At 39.7% G+C, this 19,594-nt stretch overlaps 1 protein-coding gene across 1 annotated transcript in view; it reads right to left on the bottom strand.

Annotated features, from left to right (window-relative positions):
• Nucleotides 1-7,086: 7,086 nt before the first annotated feature.
• SPON1 (spondin 1) overlaps nucleotides 7,087-19,594 on the bottom strand; it is a 193,130-nt gene continuing 180,622 nt past the window's right edge. Inside the window, exons 8-16 of the mRNA XM_086472291.1 lie at nucleotides 14,067-14,268; nucleotides 12,854-12,994; nucleotides 12,432-12,507; nucleotides 11,806-11,988; nucleotides 11,292-11,462; nucleotides 11,013-11,180; nucleotides 9,965-10,129; nucleotides 8,105-8,368; nucleotides 7,087-7,250 (exon numbers count right to left, since the gene is read on the bottom strand). Coding sequence (XP_086328417.1) covers nucleotides 7,087-7,250; nucleotides 8,105-8,368; nucleotides 9,965-10,129; nucleotides 11,013-11,180; nucleotides 11,292-11,462; nucleotides 11,806-11,988; nucleotides 12,432-12,507; nucleotides 12,854-12,994; nucleotides 14,067-14,268 — 1,534 coding nt within the window. The remainder of the gene's footprint in view (nucleotides 7,251-8,104; nucleotides 8,369-9,964; nucleotides 10,130-11,012; nucleotides 11,181-11,291; nucleotides 11,463-11,805; nucleotides 11,989-12,431; nucleotides 12,508-12,853; nucleotides 12,995-14,066; nucleotides 14,269-19,594) is intronic.

Below are 19,594 nucleotides of genomic sequence, written 5' to 3'. Positions count from 1 at the left end.
TGCCGGGTAGCTGGCATGCTGCAGGGGAAAGCTCCGGGTGTCAGTAGTCGTGAGCTGGCAAATACAGAGAGACAAACCCGCTGACCAGTGCCCTGTGCAGCCCGTTCTGGTCAGTGGTGCTGGGCGTACGGACAACACTGCTTAGCTGGGGTTTTCAGTTTTTTAACACGTAGGTGTCTGCCTTGGCTTCCAGTGCCATCTACTGGGCTCGGATTTTATTGCTCTAGTAGATAGGGTTCCAGTAAAGACATTTCAGACCTGTGTATCTGCATACATTGATATCAATATTCCTTTCTGTACATTGCTATGTCCTTTAGGAATGATCCGTTTGCAGACGTTTATGCTCATTCCCAATATTTAAGGTAGATATAAACTAGAATTTGAAATATGTCATAGAAAAGTAAACAGAACTATGTATTTGCAAGTAGTCAGTAGGACAGTCATCTTTTCCTTTAATGGAGACTTGTGGGATAGAGCGTGAATTTTTTACGCAAGTGGTAAAAAAAAATTTATTCTCCCCTTTATAACACTTTATGAATTTTGAACTCATGATAAAGACCACTTTCACATTTTAAAATTATAATCTAGACCCCTTATTTTCTTTTCCAGACATCGGTTTGGCTCCCTCACTGCTCAAGTAGGCTTAAGGATTCTGTAAGGAAAAACCTTATTTTTTGGTGGTTTTCAACTTCTGACTTATGTTGATAAAATACTGTGTAATACCCCAAGGTTTATGGGTGAAGCGTGGGATCTGTTATATACACTTTTTCAGGGAGGGGATGGCTTCGTTCAGCATCATCCAGCTCTTTGGGTGGAAGCGAGAGCATTGCTTGGAAAGGTTCTGTGATTTAGTCATGTGTCCTGTTTGCTCTCTTTTTTTCTTTATATGCATGTGCACTCTCTTTTTTCAGATAAGAGGCAGTTTGGGTAAAGGTGGTTTGGTACACACCATGCTGCTTTGGAGTCCTTTCTGCGTTTGGGCCTTGGGTGAGTGAGTGTTTATGGCCCTTGGTTACTCCCAGTGCGAATGGGTGAGCACCAGCAGTGTGGCGGGTGTTGTACTGTGCCCTGCCTTTCCCTGCAGAGCATCGTCTCTTGGCACACCCGAGCTTCCCGGAGGGGCTGTCGGCTTGGCACTGTCCTGGCCGTGGCGGTTGGGATGGCCGTGAGGCTGGGCCCGTGAAGCGCGCTAAGGCGGTAGCTGGCAGGAGGGAGGGGACGCGCAGTGTTCCTGGCCTTGCAAAGGCCGCTTCGCGAACGCCGCCGTACGCCCCCATGGAGTCCTTAAGAGACGTCTCTCAGCTGCCCTTAGGCCTGTGCTTGCAATGCTGCCGCTGGCTCAAACAGCGCAGAGGGGTGGTGAGAAACGCTCATTGTGTTTGGAAACAACCGTTGATTTTCAAAACTTAAATGTATATTTTAAAAGATCTGTTTCAAAATACCCTGCCATTTGCTAATGAAAAGGAAGCAAATTGGCAGTTATGAGAGACTTCATTTTCTCAACTTGGGCCAGTGTGGTAAGCAAGCAGAAAGGTAGGACTTTCCTGTCTCGGTGTTTGCAACTTTATTACTGATGGTGGAGCAAACGATGTTCCCTAGGACGTTTATGAAGATGAGAAGAAGGCAAAGCTCCGAATGTGAGCGTTTTAGATGGATTAAGCTATCTAGACCACATGTGAAAAATGTCATTGCCTACTGAGCAGTTAATGTGCCTATCAGTTAGGGCACAAACTGTTCTGTTTTTTGGAAACCAGAGGAGACAGAACTCAGCATCATTCAGGTGGCCTGTAATTGCTTTGTTTTGCACAACACTGCATGAAGTGACCGAGTCCCAAAGTTGAAAGCATTGCAATAAAGACCTTAAGTGGGCTTGCATGTGGAGCACCAAGTGCCTGAAACTTGGTACCAAGAGATTTTTGAGCACATTTCAATTTACTGGTAAAGGCTTTCCCCCCCACACTAGTTAGTATGCTGCTTCCTAAGTGGAAAAAAACCCAACAAAAACAAACACATAAAAATGGTGTGAGTATGTATGGACTGCGTACTATATATATGTATTTATACCATGTGTACACACACACTATACTTTGCTTTGCAGGTAAGAGCATAGCCATGTGATGGCATATTGTGGCATTAATAACTAGATCAGAAATGGAAATAATAGTTGTCAAATAGTCTGCAATGATAAGCCTGTGCATAACTTCAGGGTTTTGCTAATTTTTTTCCCTACCCCAGAAACACAGCATCTGTGCCCTGAGAATGACAGATACCTCTAGAAGGAGAGTGAATTGATTTACTCATATTACAAATCACAGTTGAGGACCTGCTCCACCCCTCATCCTTCTGATAATGCTGGTTATGGTTTAGGTGTGTTGGCCACGCAAAGAAGAGCATCCTAACTTACTGTCAAGTAGGCCCCAAGCAGCCACTTGGATGGGTAGCATTTGAAGAGCCCTTATGTTCACTGCCCTGACATAGGTGCTCTGTGACCCCTTCCGAGGAAAAGCTGGTATGATAAGGATGGGCCTTTATGGGCCACAAGATCAGGATTGCTGTTCCAGGTGTCCCGCCATTCAGTATGCCAGAAGATTAAATTGCTCCATAAATTCAGTTAACTTCACATCGTCAGTGGAAAAGGAGTTAGTCGGTTCACTTGGATACTGTAAGTCGTGCTTCAGAAAAGTCTGTCTGTCCGCTGGTTGTACTTGGTGTGGTTATACTGCCGGGCTGCCTCGTGCTGCTGTTGTACCCTCTGACAAACCTGCTTGGAAACACTGAGCGTTTTTCTAGTGAGAGCAAACTGCTAAATGCCAAGGGACTTTTAATGGATCAGATGCTGCCTTCAATTTTCGGTAAGCAGCTCCTAGCTTGTCATCTCCAGGTAACTATCTCTAGGTCCACCTTGGCTTTGTTACGCTTTAGTTATAGAGCAGAGTTTTCTTCACGAACACACTGGTCACTTCTAGCTGGCTGCAAGGTCTTACAGTCGCATTTCCACAGCAGCGGAGTGGCTGCCCCACACTGCTGTGCTTTTCTGTGTAATCATCAGTGATGAACTCACACTCACAGCGTACCGAAATAGTCTTCCAGCAGCACAAAATATCAGTTGAAAGTTTCACAAAACCTCAGACTTTTTGAAAGCTCATTTTTAACATTTTTTCCATTCATGTGTCACCAAGCTTTGAAATGTGTTCTTCGAAAGAGTTTTCTCTTTCATTAAAAAACAACAACAGCAACAAAACCCTCACGAGAGTAATGCCGTGATTTCTAAAGAGCAACAAACTATTTGACAAAAACCTTGATGCGAGTAACTTCCAAGTGGAAAGAATGACTGGCTCTAGTAAAATCCATCTTACTCTAGATATCCCATTAGCCTGAACAGGAGTAAAGTGTAAATGAGAGTGTGACTTGACTCCTTATACTGGTTGTGTGGGTTTTTTGGTTTACGTAATCATATTAGTTGAACAGAATCTCATGCAAGTGCAAAATTCATAGTAAAGATGTCTTTATTCCAAAATAATAATAATGTGTTAGCCAGACAGCTACAAAACATCTACACAAGACTTTGGTAAGAAATATTCATGGTAGCTTTTTCATAATTCCACAGCAAACAAAAACAACAAAGGAAATCTAAAAATGCAATCAAAGAAAATTTTCTTTAAATTGTATGCTGCACACAGAGCCCTACTGTACATTTGTTAAGCCCCTAACTTTTCTTTTTTTTATTATGTGTAAAGCTTCTACAGTTTGTATGTTAGAAAAAAAAACCCATACGCACAATGCTAAGATCTGATAGTTGAGGTCTACAAAACTGGATTGACGTCTGTGCTTTCAGTTCAGCAGTATTATTCAGAGATAAGAGAGATAACAGTTCTCATTTTTATTGACTGATAATCAGTGGCTATTACACTACTAGAAAGTTTACAGTAACAATGCAATACTTCTACATATTGTATATCAGAGCTTTTTTTTCTGAATAGAAAATCAACCTCTTATTTTTTAACTTGTTTTTGTTTGTATGTTTTTTTACAAAATGTAACAAGCTTAAATAATCCTTTTGTATCAAGTTAGAAGACAGACAAGTGATTCGTAAGATGTTTCAACAAAAAACAGTGTGAAAAGCTGAACCTATGCAGGAATGATCACACGTTTCTGACCCAGTGCAATCTACGTTGTCATTGCATGTATTAACGGGGGGGGGGGGGGGGGGAAATTTCCAACATTCATAACTTTAATGAGCCTAAGAGAAATGACTGGAAATCACATTGAACAGCCCCCTAGGAGAAAACAAGCATATATAGAGAATCCAATTAGTAAGAACCACAGTGAAAGGAATGCCAGGTTGTTTTAATGGACAATTTTGTGGGCATGTTCAGAAAGATGTTGTATATTCCTACCTACCTAAAGGTGTATTTGGACTACGTAGCCTTTGGCAAACGGAGTAATTAAAAGACAAAACAGTTTGATGAACTGAAACGCACATGAAGATGAAAATACAACACTGGTTTTAATTGATCATTTGCAGAAACAGGCACGGGTTTGCAAGATTAGCTTGAACAGGTGGTAAGGGCTGATGAGATAAAATATAGTCCATAAGCCCATAGCATTTTTTTTTCCATTCAGGAGAACATTTCTTCTTCTGCTCCCTCTGCCCCAAGCTTTCACAGATCCATGCCTATGAAACCCACTCTGTCACACATTTCAATGCCAAAGATCATTTTTCTGAATAATTGGCCTCAGCTGGGATAGCCTCTGTCAGGCTCAGCCAGAGTGGCTCACAACGGTGGGTGGTGAGTGGGTCTTGACTGCAAATGTAGCTCTGCCCTGGCTGAGTGCCTGGCACTAACCCCTGTAGCCCTTCTCTGAAGCCATCTGTTTCTTCACCTGAAATAGGCTCAGCTGGTCACTCCTCCAGCGTCTGTATCATTCCACTGTTGGTTTTTCTGTTGTTGTTGTTTTTTGGTCATAGAAGGGCAGCACGTAATGTAAGGTCACACGTTACTTGGGGACAGTCTTGCTGCTACACTCTAATGACAGGGCTACCGAGACATAAACTGCAGAATTTTTCAACAGGCACAAGGAGGAGAACTATCTGAATTGATATTATTAAATGAGCCAAGCTGTGCAAAATGTAAAATGTTTGGTTTTAGCTATAAACCTTGTTGTATTCTTTTTTCTCCTGGTTTGGTTCACTATGGGCTTGCACCCATTTCATTCAGCAGCAGCAGGAGAGGCTTAGCACTGCTGTTGGCTCCATTATCTCCCTGGTCCTCCCTTTGTTCTAGATCAAGAAAAAGCAGTAAAATACCTTGAGGGGGTGGGATGCAACAGCTGTGGAAGTCCTGAGCAGCCCTTGCAGGGTTCAGTGGAGAAGTGATGATGAAAAGCCCTACAGTGTAATGCAACCAGCCCATCTAGCCCGTTCAGGGACAGGGAGGTAATGAGAGGATTCCCAGGGCAGTGATGGCTGAGCTGAACAGCCTCAGGGGCTCGTGGTTGACATCAAATGTGGACGCTTAAAACCTGGGTGTCAGCTTCTCGGGATTGTGACCAAGCATTAAGTGAGTGAACTACTTAAGGCTGGTTTACAGAGACTATAACATAAGTTTTTCTCCATTCATTTCTCTCAAGCTTGTTTTAAGAGTCAGCATCAACAGTCTTTATTTTCAGTGCATTGTTATTACTCATGTAGAGACACAGGCGTATGCTGCCTGTCCTGGACCAAAAGATAACCCATCACGTTCACCTCTCATCTTTAATGTTAATGTTATATGGTTAAACTTATGGGACAGTATTATATTCCAACAGCAAGTGAAGTCCAAGGTCTCACTGATCCTACACCTGATTACGTGTAGGGATGAGAGCTACACTCCGCGGAAGATGGTGTAAAATAGCAATTAGAATGGTGAGGAGCTATTTTCTAATCTTGGGCAGTTTGTTGATCGCTGAAGTGGTCAAAGACGACATTTATCCTGGCTAGTATATCTACAAATGCGTAATTCTCACACATTCAGTAAATTTCAGATTCTCCTAAACTCTAAGTAAAAAACCATAAATGATACTGCAGTAAATATATTCTTGAGTCAATCTGTAATCAATATTTTAAGAGGCTGCCATTGTTTCATTTCAGAGGCTCCCGTCCCTTTGTTAGTTATAAGGGAGACATGAGAACCTGGCTCACTTTTCCCTACCATTTTTATTATATTATAAACCTTTCTCTCTTTGCCTGTGGTTAACATCCTCATGAAACAGAAGCTAATTTTTTGGTCTGTCTCGTGGAAGTGCTTCCATGATGTAGCTGTTGCGACTATCTGTGTTTGGACCAATTTCTATCAGTTCTGTATCCTTTTTGAGAGGCAGTGGGTAGACCCAATATAAGAATATGGTATCTGAATATATTACAACATTCACATGTTTTCTTTGTGTGCTGATTTGACTGTGGCTATGTAGTGGGCAGACATCACTACTGAGCTACACAAATAATTTCCTTTTTAAGTTTTAAAGCAACAAAGACCATTTTGCATGGACTTTAGCATCCGTGTGGAAAAAAATAGGATAATAATTATTATAACTATCAGCTTAACCCAATAGTGTAAAAAGGTAAACATGCACCTTTAGTATCATTGAACCAGCATTACTGAAATTACTCCTTGGCATAGTTGTGTAATCACATAGGCACTGGTTTGGATTTTCAAAATCAAATCAAGAGAGAAATCCTCCCACATATGAAAGATGTCACTTTAACTTTGTTATGTTAATATGCATGCATCCCATGTCTTTACAAGTAGTGTTCCTATATGGCTATTCCATGTCCACAAATATGTCTGTACTTTAGTTAAATGACTCATAATGACTTACTATTTTTATGCATTAAGGGCTGGCTGGAGTACCAAAGATTTACTCTCAGCATAGATCTGTGAGGAAATATTTATAAAATATATTTCTTGCACCAGCAAGACTACAAAGCAAACCACACTGCAAAAATGAAAACTAATATACACTTTATATTTCTTTTGTTTTAAAAACCAAACCAAGGTTGACTTTCCATTTAGCTCAGAGTGCGTCACGTGGAAGCCTTGTGTTGTGTTAACAAGGATGAACATTACATGCTCTCAGCTCCTTTTTGTCTTTGCAACTAGTAAACTGAGTACTTTTGGATCTCTTCTTTACCATCATGTAGCGTTCCTGAATTCCACCTCCACAGAGTGTAGAACATTCTGTCCAAGCAGTCCATGGTTTCAGCCTACAAACTGAAAAAATAAGTAATTTGCTTAAGTTTTTAATGTTTCAGTCTAACCTACATATCTCAATATGCGTACCACTATGCATGTGTGCACACTTACACCTTCTGAATCTAAGGTAGCATGTTGCCTCGTTTATTACAGTAGGAATTAAGAAACTCCACTTAAGTATAATCAAGGTGCATTTGTCAAACACCGAAAAAAAGGTATTAAAGAAATTTGCTGGCTGCGCTGTAAAAGATAAAATTAAAAACTTTTAAATGTCAGACAAGTGTGAACGACAACTTACCAGTAATTCATATCCAGATAATGTAAAATACATCACAAGATAATACATTTCATTGATTTGAGGCATCACTACTTGCTAATACTGTCACTTATTGAAAAAGGAGTCGGAGCCGCTCTCTCAGAGCAGTCTGAGTCTGAATCAGATTATTGAGGTGGAAATCAACTCAGTTTTGAAATTCAGCATTGGATCCAGGAACAAGTACTTTCAAGGTTCAAAGGTAACTGGATGCAATTATCACCCAGTTCTGCAGAAACTGCCATCAGTCCTTTGCCAGGTCTAAATTTCAGATTTTTCACATTCCACACTTTGTAGTGAAGAAGCTAAAATAATGTCAGTGATGGGACGGGGACAGATGTGAGCCCTTCTCCATTGTGCCCTAAACTTAGGTCACGTGGTTTTGGTGACAGACAACCACCCAAAGTGGCTAAGCTTTACTTTATTGCTAAAATTTTCCCTAGAAATTTTTCCCACGCTGAAAATGTTCTCGCAGCATGAATTGGAGCTGCTCACAAACTCCTGTTATGCAGGAAAGACAAATACACATGAGCATACTAAACCATGGTTTCACACTCACCTGGATATTGCTCACTATCTATATTTTTTTTTGCTTGTTCACTTCTCCTTTTTTCCCGGGCCTCTTTCCAACGCCTTTTTTCCATACCCGGGCCTCTCAGGCATTTCCTTACTCGACATTTTGTACGTTGGACAGTTTCTGGGCACGCTGTTCCTCCAAACTGTGGTTCTATTTTAATCATTCTTGTCCTGATCATATGGCCCTTTCCACATGAAGTATTGCATTCGGACCACTGGGACCACTCTGTTAGTTCACAGTCGATGGCTGCAAAGAATGAGAAATATTACATGAAACCCATGAGATCAAAATAGAAGGTCAAGAAGAAACACACAGATGTGCCTAATGAGTTTTTACATCCTAAATACATGAATGCAAGTTAAGCCTCCAGGCTTTTCAGCAAATATTGTGAGGCTACACATCAAAATGTTCTGAGCCCGTTTCCAGCAGAACTGTCATTTGACACTTTCCTCAATTTCTTTTTAAGAGTGGTGCTGGCAGATCACTTAAATGACAAAAAACATCTAATTCTCCTGTGCCTTCTTCAGTTTTCCATTCTGGACACCCATATGTCTATTTTATAATGCAAAACTGTTAAAAATTGGGTTATATTTACAAAGAATCTGATACCTCTGAGATTTAAGTCTTGCTTTATTGGTAGTGTTATGTAATCTGCAAGGTTCACTAATACCATTATGTCTTAAAAGTTTTCATCTTTCCAGCACTGTTTAAAACTCATAGCCCCGGTGAATAGTAATCAAAATGCTATTTCACATTATTTAAGGAAAGCTGAATTAGCAAATTACAGTGTAAAAGCCTTTTCTAGCCAATACTTACTGTGAATAATAATGTAATTAGTTATAAAGCCTCATAAACCAGCTGGCAACAGGACACTAAAAGCAATCGTATCTATTCATTCAGCAGTGCCTTAGGCTGCCATGCTTCACAAAGACTGCAAAGCAACTAGAAATTTGCACTGCCCAAGAAGCGGGGGATTTTAGTGGAGGATTTAAGGTAGAAAAATCAATGCAGCTTTCTCCACACCATCCACTGGCTGATACACTATTCCAGGTTGCAAAGAGACGTAGATCAGTGAAAAGGCTACGACGCAGTTCAGAGGCATATCAAAGGTGGAGCCTCTTCTGTGCTTTCTGTGAGCTAAAAGAATCACAAGGGTGATTTTAATCTTTCCTTCCTTCCTTACAAGCACCCATTCTGCATTTGAGTAAAAAATAGGGTTTATAATTCTGACTTATTTACTATTGAGAAGTGCACAAACTGTTGCCTAAAGTTATGGTATTGTGTTAAATATGGAGAAACCACATACCCAAAGCAGTATTGGTCATCAGTACAGAGTTGAGTAAGGTAAGCTGAAACTAGGACACTATCATATTCCAGCTCTCAATAGCCAAAATGCACAATAATAATAACTTAAGAAACAATAATTAAAAAAAAGATCCACAGATGATAAAACTCCTGTATTACTGACTCCCCTCTGGGTAGACTTAGGAGTAACACATGGATAGAAAGCAAGAATCAGAGCGAGAGAGTGCTGGATCATTTGCTTACAGAGTTTATGGAGGCAAGGCCTGCTCTTGCCAATTGCAGACCCCTCTCCAAAACAGAATCAGAAGGCGGTCCATAGCATTCCTCATTTCAGAAACCATTTATCTAAAATTTTCAAGTTATGTTTCATAACCAAAGGCAATCAGGAAGTTATTGTCCGTATAATAAGTGTTCTTCAAAAAAAAGAACTGTTGTAAGCATATAAGAAACAATAGTGAAACGTGGTGGTAGAGTCTGACCCACAGACTGCAACCAACACAATTAGCCTCCTCTTCCCAGGGAGCTTCTGGCACTTACGGCACTCGGGCAGCATGCATTTTTCCGCTTGCTCCAGTTCCTCGTTGCAGTCTCCAAGCTCTGCAGCAGATTTCAGCATCCTTTGCCGGGTTCGCATTCCCTTCCCACATGTTACACTGCAGTCACTCCATTCAGACCAAGGAGAGAGTAGACAGGGGATGGTATCTAACGTGAAAATGAAAATGTAATGAATTCTTGTTATATGCAAATTACAAAGGTATATGTCTTGAAAATAACGCAGGTGGAAAATGTGCTATGTTTTATCTGTCGTCAACCAATTACACTCTGTTGTAATTGGTCACTTTGGACCAAATGAATCACAAGCTGAATGATTTTGCTGAAGAAGCTCAGAAAACACTATATTAAATAGAAAGGTTTGCTTGCTTTTAATAACTTTTTTTTGCTATCTTTTTCTATAGCATATTCATACCTGTGGAGTCCCTGTGCTTCTGGGGAATAAATAGTTTAAGAAGGTATGTTTCAATCATAACTCCTGTAAAAAAACCTGGATTGTTCCAGTGAAGGGAACTGGAATTCAAATTGATATAGTCTAAAATGTCATATTTCCACATTTTATCTACCAAAAATATTTTTAAACGTAATTCTTTCTGTCTTTGGTAAAAATCTGAACATTTCTTAAGAAATTAAAACCAACATTGATAGTCACAGTAAGGGTGAGACCGCACAAAAGGAGCACCTCAATTTCTGAACTGTTCATGGGCTAAAAGGAGAGGGCACTGTTTTATTTTAGCCTTATAATTAAATATACCTCATATTCCATAAATTAGAGTTGCTTAGGTATGGCTTGCAAATATACACATCACTGTACGGGTAACACAGTAACAGGATACCACTGGATATTTTTTACTGATACTCTCATCCTGATGGTGAATGTGCTGCCCTCATGCAGATTCCCTAAGGGATCTAATTTTAAGGAGAACGAGAAAAAGTCATTGTCTCTGGTTTAGCTATATTCTTTGTGATGGAGCAACGTGTCAGAAATGATGCCTCTCTTTATAGCACAGGAGATAAACTCAGGGACACTTACGACACTCAGGCATCATGCATTTCTCCGCCTCTGTAGTTTCTGCCTTGCACATGGATCCATCAGCAGGAGTCATCTTGATCATTCTGTGTCGTCTCTTCATGCCCGTGCCACAGCTCGCACTGCATTCGTCCCACTCTCCCCATTCAGTGACAAGGCAGCTGCTAGGGGCTATTCAAAACAGACAGAGGAAATCGATCACTAGTAAAGCTTATATAAAAAATGGTTTGGGCAGTGCTCCTGCTATTGGCTGGATTTTACGAAGCTAAATAAAATACTTACAACATTCCTCATTTACAACGCATTTCTCAGTCTCTTCAGTAGGCACTTTGCACATAGAGCCGTCTTCAGGGAACTGTTTTACGTATCTCTCTCTAGATCGCGTTCCCATTCCACAGGAAACACTACAGGGGGACCATGTAATCCAGTCAGACATCATGCAAGTGGAACCATCTAAAATACAGAGAACCATTTCAATTGCTAATATTAACAGAATTGCTAATAAATCTGTAGCTGGCCACTCGTGTGCAGTATCGCTTTTATGCTGCCTCTCACATTCTGTTCTCTCCTGCATTGCTTACTTTACTCCTTTCCTTTATACCTCTGTGTACTTCACGCACTGACTCAGATGAACTGCAGAATTGACCACAGACAGCTTCAATTTGTGCTCTTCAGCAATTATTCCTCTGTTTGCCATAACCCAAGCCATACTACCGTATCCAACAGCTTTAAAAATGTCAAAGGAAGAGTAAACCCTACAAGGTGTGCTTCTCCTCCACCCTTTCCTCTTGAGTACCTTCATCACTGCAGCCTGGACCCATGCATGGCTGAAAATCTTGGGTATCTGGACAGGGCACACTGAGGTCCAGCTGAGCTTTAAGCATTCTCTGCCTCATCCTCTTGCCTTTTTCACAGGTAGAAGAGCTGCAGGCTGACCATGGGGACCAGTTTGAATATATGCAGGTCTCAGGTGTATCATCTAAAAAGTAAGAAAAGGCAGTGAACGTTAAAAATAGTCTTCCATTTGCTTCTCTTTGCTTGGCTGGTGATTACTTTAGATTCTAATAGGATACATTCTTTCCTCCTGCATTCTATCTTACCTATTTTAGCTCAAAAGAAAAAAAAAACCCACCAACAGAAAACAATTGCCAACTTTAAAAAAACCTATTTTTGTTTGAACCCCTAAAAGTCTTCTATCTTTTTCACTTTTATTGTTATTGTCATCTTCCAGGTATACATGCAATTTCTTTGCTGTGTAAGGGAAGGCTTATAGTAGACACCAGAAAAGATGAAAACCTAAATCACTTTTTGGCACTGAGTAGGACTTCTGCTGCTAAGTCAGTTTTGTACTTTATCTAGAAATGATAGTGGAGAATGGAACAAAATACAAATTAGTACAGCACAAACTAATTTAAAATGTACCTTCTTCTTTTTCCTCTGGTGCCAGATCTGCCACAATATCATCTATGTTATCAGGTACGATATTGCATTGCTCCCCCTGTAAAGAAATCGTTGTGGAGATTGGATACAGGAAACTCATACGTGTACGCAGCAAGAGTGGCTAACGTAGTATACTGTGAGGCACTATTGTATCTGCAGCACTTTTTTTCTCTTCTAATTCCTATGCATACTTTAAAAAAAATCCTAATTGAGCAGACGCAGTAATTACTGGAAGTAGGAGAAATAATACCTTAAGACAGTTTTAGTTCTTTTCTGCTGTTACCTTTGTTGTGGGTAGGTTAAGGAGTGTAGATTTGGGGGGGGGAGGGAAGAGGAAGGAGTGGATTTTTGGTTTTTGAAGTGAGGTTTTTTGCTTGCTTGAGAATTTTATGCATATATTATACCTTCCGTGCAATTCTCTCAATGACAACTCTGGCTACCAGCTTGATAGATCCTCCTTCTGGATCATAAAACGGACTTTGAGGATGATCTAAGCTTGTAAGTGGTCTGATCTTCTCTTGAGGCACTGTAGGTTTGTTAGGAGACTGCAATCAATCAAAAAGAAAAAAATTGTTAAAAAATAAACTATTGATTATTATTAATAATACAAATCATCTGCAGAAATTAAAACTTCTCTGAAATACTAAATTGGTAAATTCCAATATAAGATGAACTCGGTATATTCATACTTAATGGTAAGGTGTTGGTTGGGGTTTTTTTCTGTCAGGAAGCACTTCTCCAATACTTCGGGATTTAACACTGAAGCTGGGTTCACAGTAAGATGTATGCCTTGTTGTGTGGTTAGATAACTACTTTAATGAAAAATTTATTCAATATGCCTCTATAGCTGCATTATAACTGGAGAAATTCCTCAAGTTCTAAAGACACCAGGTCTGAAAGAAAAAAAACAACCGTCGTCTGTCATCTGAAAAGGGAATATGCGTGGCATTTGAGGATGTGACTAATCTCGTCTAACGCAACTGTCTATGCTGTCTGTACTGACACAGAGTGTCGGTACACTTGTCACCCATGGAGACCTAACCAGTTCATTAACTTGACATAACTCATTGGTCAAAACCAGGACTTTACCTGAGGATGATGTGAATCTCTTCCTAGACTGAGAGAGTGATGGAGACAGAGAAAATGGATGATTTTAGAGTCTCGGAGTGATGAGAAGTCCAAAGTTTCAATCGCTGCTGTAAGGAATAGTTAAGTTTTCTGTGCCAAACAGAATAGTTGGCATTGGGTTGAAACAGTAGAAAACTCAAGTTGATGGGGCTGCTGATGGCACACAGATCTATATCAAAGGGGTTGGACACCTTAATGCTTAGTTTTGAGCAAACCAAGTCCTCTATTTATTCAATAGGTGAATATAATAATATCTCAGGTGAATGTAATATTATCCCATTAATAATAAAGCTCAGGGAATTCAGACACAATGACCAACAGTAACTGCAGCTAGCATCTCTCTAAATGACTTTTAATTCATTGTAAGAAAAATTTTCACTAGAGCAGTATAAAGGCATATTCGGCATTACCATGGATCAAATAGCTTTCATTCTTTACTGCTTTAAGGTGAACTTGAGGTTTTGAATATATTACAAATAGTCCACATACCTCATAGGTAACGCCACTGTCCGTGCCAGCATCCCAGGGTATTAAATCCTGAACGACTTTCTGAACCCAGCCGCAGTCCTTGGTACAGAGGTCTTCGGCGGAGAGACCCACGTTCCAGTCTGGACTGGGGCCCAGCATGGTGAGGAAGGACATCAGGTGCCGGTGCCGGTCGACAGAAAACTCAGCAGAGGGAGCAGCTCTCCTGCAAATTTGCCATAGGAAGACTTAACAACTGAATTCGAGTTTGCTGCTAGAGGGGAATGAAACTGGTGCTTCAAACTAGGAAATACTGCCCGCTGGGATGGGACTGTGTCTGGTAGGTAGAGGTGGAGAAGCAGGACAGGAAGAGGACTGCTACTCAGCACTCCCTAGTTTCAGTCTCCATGTACCATCTGAGAAACAGTTTTGATATCATACAAGGAGACAGTTTGTGTGAGAAAAGGAGCTGCAGCAGCATGCTTATGTCTTAGTCATATAATAATAATAACTCTGTCACATCACTTATAAAAATTTGAAGTAAAACAGTAGAGAAATACCCTGAGGTTTTGACTGCTGGCATACTGTTTACCCTGTAAAGGACAATACAAATTCCAATGCCAAAACTTCTTGGGGGTGCTACTGTGTGTATGTGTGTGAAAAAGCGCTAATAGAGTTTCAGTGCTCACGTAAGGGAGAGATTAATGGCCATTGCCAGCCCCAGAGAGTTCAGCCAAGGCTTTTGCAGGTTTCTGCCAATGTATGTGAAAATGCCTCTATTCATCCAGCCTTTGTCAGCCGTTCCCTTAGGAAGGAATTGTGCTGAATCATGCAGTGCTGACGAGCAACCATCACATTCCTATGCAAATGAAAAATAAAATTGGGCCTGAACTGGAGGTTTCTGTTCACGGATGAAAAGTTGAAGCTCTTCATGGCATCTTTCTCCTGAGCAGCCACAAATGTTAGACTTATTTAAAATACGACTTTGGCAATTTTGCTCTACCAAATACTGGTCTGACGTCAACCCAAGTTTTCTTCAGTTACAGGACTTGGGTCAATAAAGAGTCAAGTTGGTTGTTGTTTTTTTTTTTTTTCTCAATCCTATGCCAAAACACACTGCTTTATGAGCATCTAAAGGCCATGTTTTTTTTTAATGTAAGGGTTTTTTTTTTACAGTGTTATTCATCATCTTTTTTTGACTTAGGTAGCTATATGTATATATAACACACATACACTGTTCTTCTCTAGTCATAAGGAGTTTATTCTTCCTATATATGCTTGTGTCCCTGTAAAAATGTGGCATTTCATTTGTGTATTTTTTCTGGCTTATTGCACTCTGAGCACATTAGAAAAAACAGAACAGCCCAAAGACAATGATTTTGAGTAGTTACCATGCAGTTTCAAATGTAAAAGATGTCTAAAAGTCGGTGTATCTACTTCCCCTTCAAGAGGCATATTGCATAAGTAGGCATTTGCTAATGGGTAAGATGTTCTGGCCACTTCTGTCCTGGAGTCTTTAGGAGTTGTTTCTTACTGTGTAAATTATCTTACATTGAATTAAAGACTCTGAGTAGAAGAGTTGCTAAGTGTTTGATGACATTAATCCTGCCTTTCCCAGAAAGAGATGCAAATGACTTTTTTTTTTCATGACAGATAGAACTCTGATTTCAATGGAACAATTTGTCTAATGTAAAGTAATATAATAATGAATGATGGTATCAACTTCGCCCTGTGAATACAGTATCCTGATATATTTGTCAAGTACATAGCAGTGATTAGCCTTAAAAAGCCGGCTAACTGACTTCAATTAACTACAGGATTTATTGCATTATAAGGCTTTCTAAGAATTCCCTATAGGAATTTTATGTGTAAAACACAGCAGAAGTCTAAAGTCTGTGTTTTTAAACCTGATCTTTAGATTAAGAATATGTCTAACATGGACATTGCAGAATAGAGATGCAGGTCAGCTCTTGCAGGGGACAAGCAAGGGCAGCGTGGAGCTGCTCACCACTGCGCCTGCACCCAAGCTCATACCAAGCTGGTATACGTTGCATGGCATTACTTTTCAATGCTCTGTGCACACGTGCTCTCGGAAAAGACGGGAGGCAGACACGCAAAAGGCAGAGGGCTGGAAACCGCTTGGCTACTTTAGACACACAGTAATGCAAAACTTTTGTCACCTGTTATTCTTCTGATAGACAGGTACAATTAAGGCTCTGAATGCTCTGTTAGGAAAGTAAATACTAATCATTTGTTAATATAAATCAAAATTAATTGTGTATGTAAATTATAACTATATCAATATTGAAACTGTGCAAAAAGAACACTTCAGTAGGAGATACTCTTTGCCTACAAGCCTTTGCGTGTGTTAAATTATGTCAGTAAACCTGAGCCTCTCATAACTGTCCAATTTCAGAGCACTTCACAAAAAATTACCTATTTTCTGCTCCTTAAGAGAGACAGCTAGTTCTATGGCTATTTTACTGTATTTTATCCTGCAGCTGTTTAACACAAAAATGTGAAGATTAATAGAGGACAAATGGAGACATGTTTTCTCCTCTTCCTTCACTCTTGTGCAGACACATGCACAATGCACAGTGCAGCACAACATGCCAGCTTGGCCGTTTGAAAAATTTTTATATGCAGTGTTTAAGAATGAAGTATTTAAAATATAAATTATCATAAAATGTATTCGTTGCACTTGCTACTTCATTCTACTAATTTCTGTGTGGATACTTGTAAGCAGCGTGAATACAAATTTGAAGCACAGTTGTATAATGTTGCCCAACATTCAACATTCAGAGTCCTTGAGTTGCTGTAACTGAGGAGAAATGGGCTGATCTAAGGTACAGTCGGCAACTACTACCTAGGCGTAGGGACAGGCACTGACTGCGCTTATACAATAGAGATCCTCGATGGGCTGTGCGTTTTGTTTTTAATGAAATGACAAATTTCAGATGTTTCCAGTATCCACATGAATGACGGATTTATGAAGCTGGCAGGAACCTAAATCCTTCCACACATACCTCAACAACACATCTGGCTCAAGTGTCCTAAGATTGGCCGGTGGATCTCCCTGAAGTAAACCAGTGTAAAAATGTATTCAAGTGCAATTTTTATTTCTGTATGGTCAACACACCTGATAAAATAGGAATGCAGACCATCATCTTCATCTCTGCTTTGAATACAACTACATGTTGCCATTTTAAGGCTTTTAAATTTTAAGACGGTGTCCTTCTGTGACAGGTTGAACGTTTGGCAATGCCTACAGGAAAAGCCTACCAAAGTTTGCAACTGATGTGAATTTGCTAAGAGACAAATACATCCCTTTTCCTTCCCCTACACATGCACATGCATAAAAACAGTGGCAAATATGAGTTGCAAAGCAAATCCTAAACATTGGGTAAGTTCTAGGTGACAACCTTGAAAGCCCCACAGGGCTAGGGAATCCTGCTTTCACTCGCTGAAGCCAACAGTACTTTTCCACTGTGAGCCTGATCAGCCTGCTGACAATTCCTGTCACATAGTGCAGAGTGAAGCAAAGTACTAGACGGTGTCCTGCATCCTAATGTTTTCCACTTTATTTATTTTTATTCTATGTTCTTTTTGTTAGCATGATTTGGATCTCTAGCTATAGGAGTGCCACATACTGAGTAGCATAAGAAAATGCTCTCCCTGCTGCACCCCCGCTTTTTTTTTTTTTTTTTTTTTTTTTTTTAAGGCTAAAAGAGCACAACTATGATTTTGCTTTACAAGTTTTTTCCCTAAGTGACAATCTAGTTGCTATCGCTGCTGGGGGTGGGAGGTTAAGAAAGCCTTTGACAAACCAACAGAAAACTCAGCTTGCTGCAAGACTTATTTTGAGTGTGGAATCAATACTATTGTGTTCTACGGATATCCCTGTAAAAGGTAACAGAGCACACATAAGGAAGGTGGCTGTGGAGAGTTACTGTATAGAAATAGTGAAAATAATATTTTGCAGAATAAAACTTTGAGGTTACTTTTGGTTTAATATTTGATTGAAGTAGAAAAAGGCAGCCTGAGCATATACTCTTTGTCTCTATGATATTAACTAACGTGGTCAACAAATCAGACCATTTATAGGGTTGAGCTTATACATTGGAATCAATGTGAATTTTACTACTGGATGCTGTATGTACTATATTCGTGTAACAAAGCCATTTGCTTCACCCATGCACTGGAATTTTCCAGCAACAGAAAAACCAATTATATAAGGACGGATTTGAACATGAAGAGCATCAGTATTTCCACTGCAAAGCACAGTGTAGTGCAGGGAATCTCTTGCTAGCTGTTAAACTCACCAGGTTGGCTACTAGAAGTGGTTCTGTCTGTGGCAGTAGAAATGAAAATAATTTTTTCAAATAAATTAAAACAATGTATTAGATGCTTGTTGTAGCAGTGAAGGAAAAGCCAACAGCCCGAAACTTCTTCAGAAATACTGAATTTGAGCAGTGCTTCACAGTTATCCAAGTTCTGGCTTTGGTTGGGGGTAAAAGATAATGTGATTTAGTGGGCATATTAGAGAGAACAGGAGAGCATAAAATACTAATTGTTATGATAGCTGTTTGAAATAAAATTCTAATTCAGGTAGTCATATATTTTATGCTGGGGAAAAAAATGTAATTGATTCCATGGATTTAATATCGATGTGCATTGTATGGTAGTTTGAAATAGCTTATACCTCTCCAGGTTTCTTCACAGAGCTGTATTAAGGTATAATTGTCCTAAGCCTATTATTAGAGCCTGGATCCTAGTTTCATTTGAGTATACCAGGATCTGATCTCACTTGTGCTAAGGATAAAGTAGTAGCCTTTTCAGATGGGAAGAAAAAAGTGTAAATGTGAGAGAAGCCAATCTGTGTCTGATGACTGTCGGAGGCGGTAGGCAGTTGAGAGCACTGTGAACCACATTGCCACTGGTTTAGTGTCAGTTCTAGGTGGTGCTGGAGATGTGAAAACACTGTTTTTTCAAGCTGGGAGTTTAGCTGATTACATAGACCATGAAAACTGCGCATTTTAGGGAAATAGTAAATGAATTGCCTATTATATCTCTAGTCAGCAAAAGTGTTGTCCTCCTTTTTTAGAGGCTCATACTACATTGCATATACACTTTCCAGGATGAATACTCTTATTTATTAATCTTTAGAACTTTTTGCTATTGATACAAATAACATTATGAGCATGGAAACATATTTCACACTCTTGAACTTCCAGCTCTGCACCTCCTGCCTACTAGCAGCACCTACACAACATCTGTTTTATTGAATAAACTTTAAAATCATAACATCCTGAAAAGCGCACTAGCTTCAAAGAAAAGATATGAAGAAAATTAAGATCTAAAATTGAATGGAAAATATTACTCTCCTAGAAGTCTGCAACTAACGGAACAAATTAGAGGGCATATTTAGATGACACAACATTAAGAAAACCAGTTATAAAGTGATGCAAAATAATTAGGATTATTATATTGACAACAAAGTTTTATGCACAGGTATCAACACCTGAATGTAAAAACAGAATTTCAGAGTTGCA

Source organism: Leptosomus discolor, chromosome 12 (genome assembly GCF_034619465.1).
Source record: "Leptosomus discolor isolate bLepDis1 chromosome 12, bLepDis1.hap2, whole genome shotgun sequence".
Classification (NCBI taxonomy): Eukaryota; Metazoa; Chordata; class Aves; order Leptosomiformes; family Leptosomidae; genus Leptosomus; species Leptosomus discolor.
The sequence above is the reverse complement of the archived record's forward strand: the minus strand, read 5'-3'. Positions and strand labels throughout refer to the sequence as shown.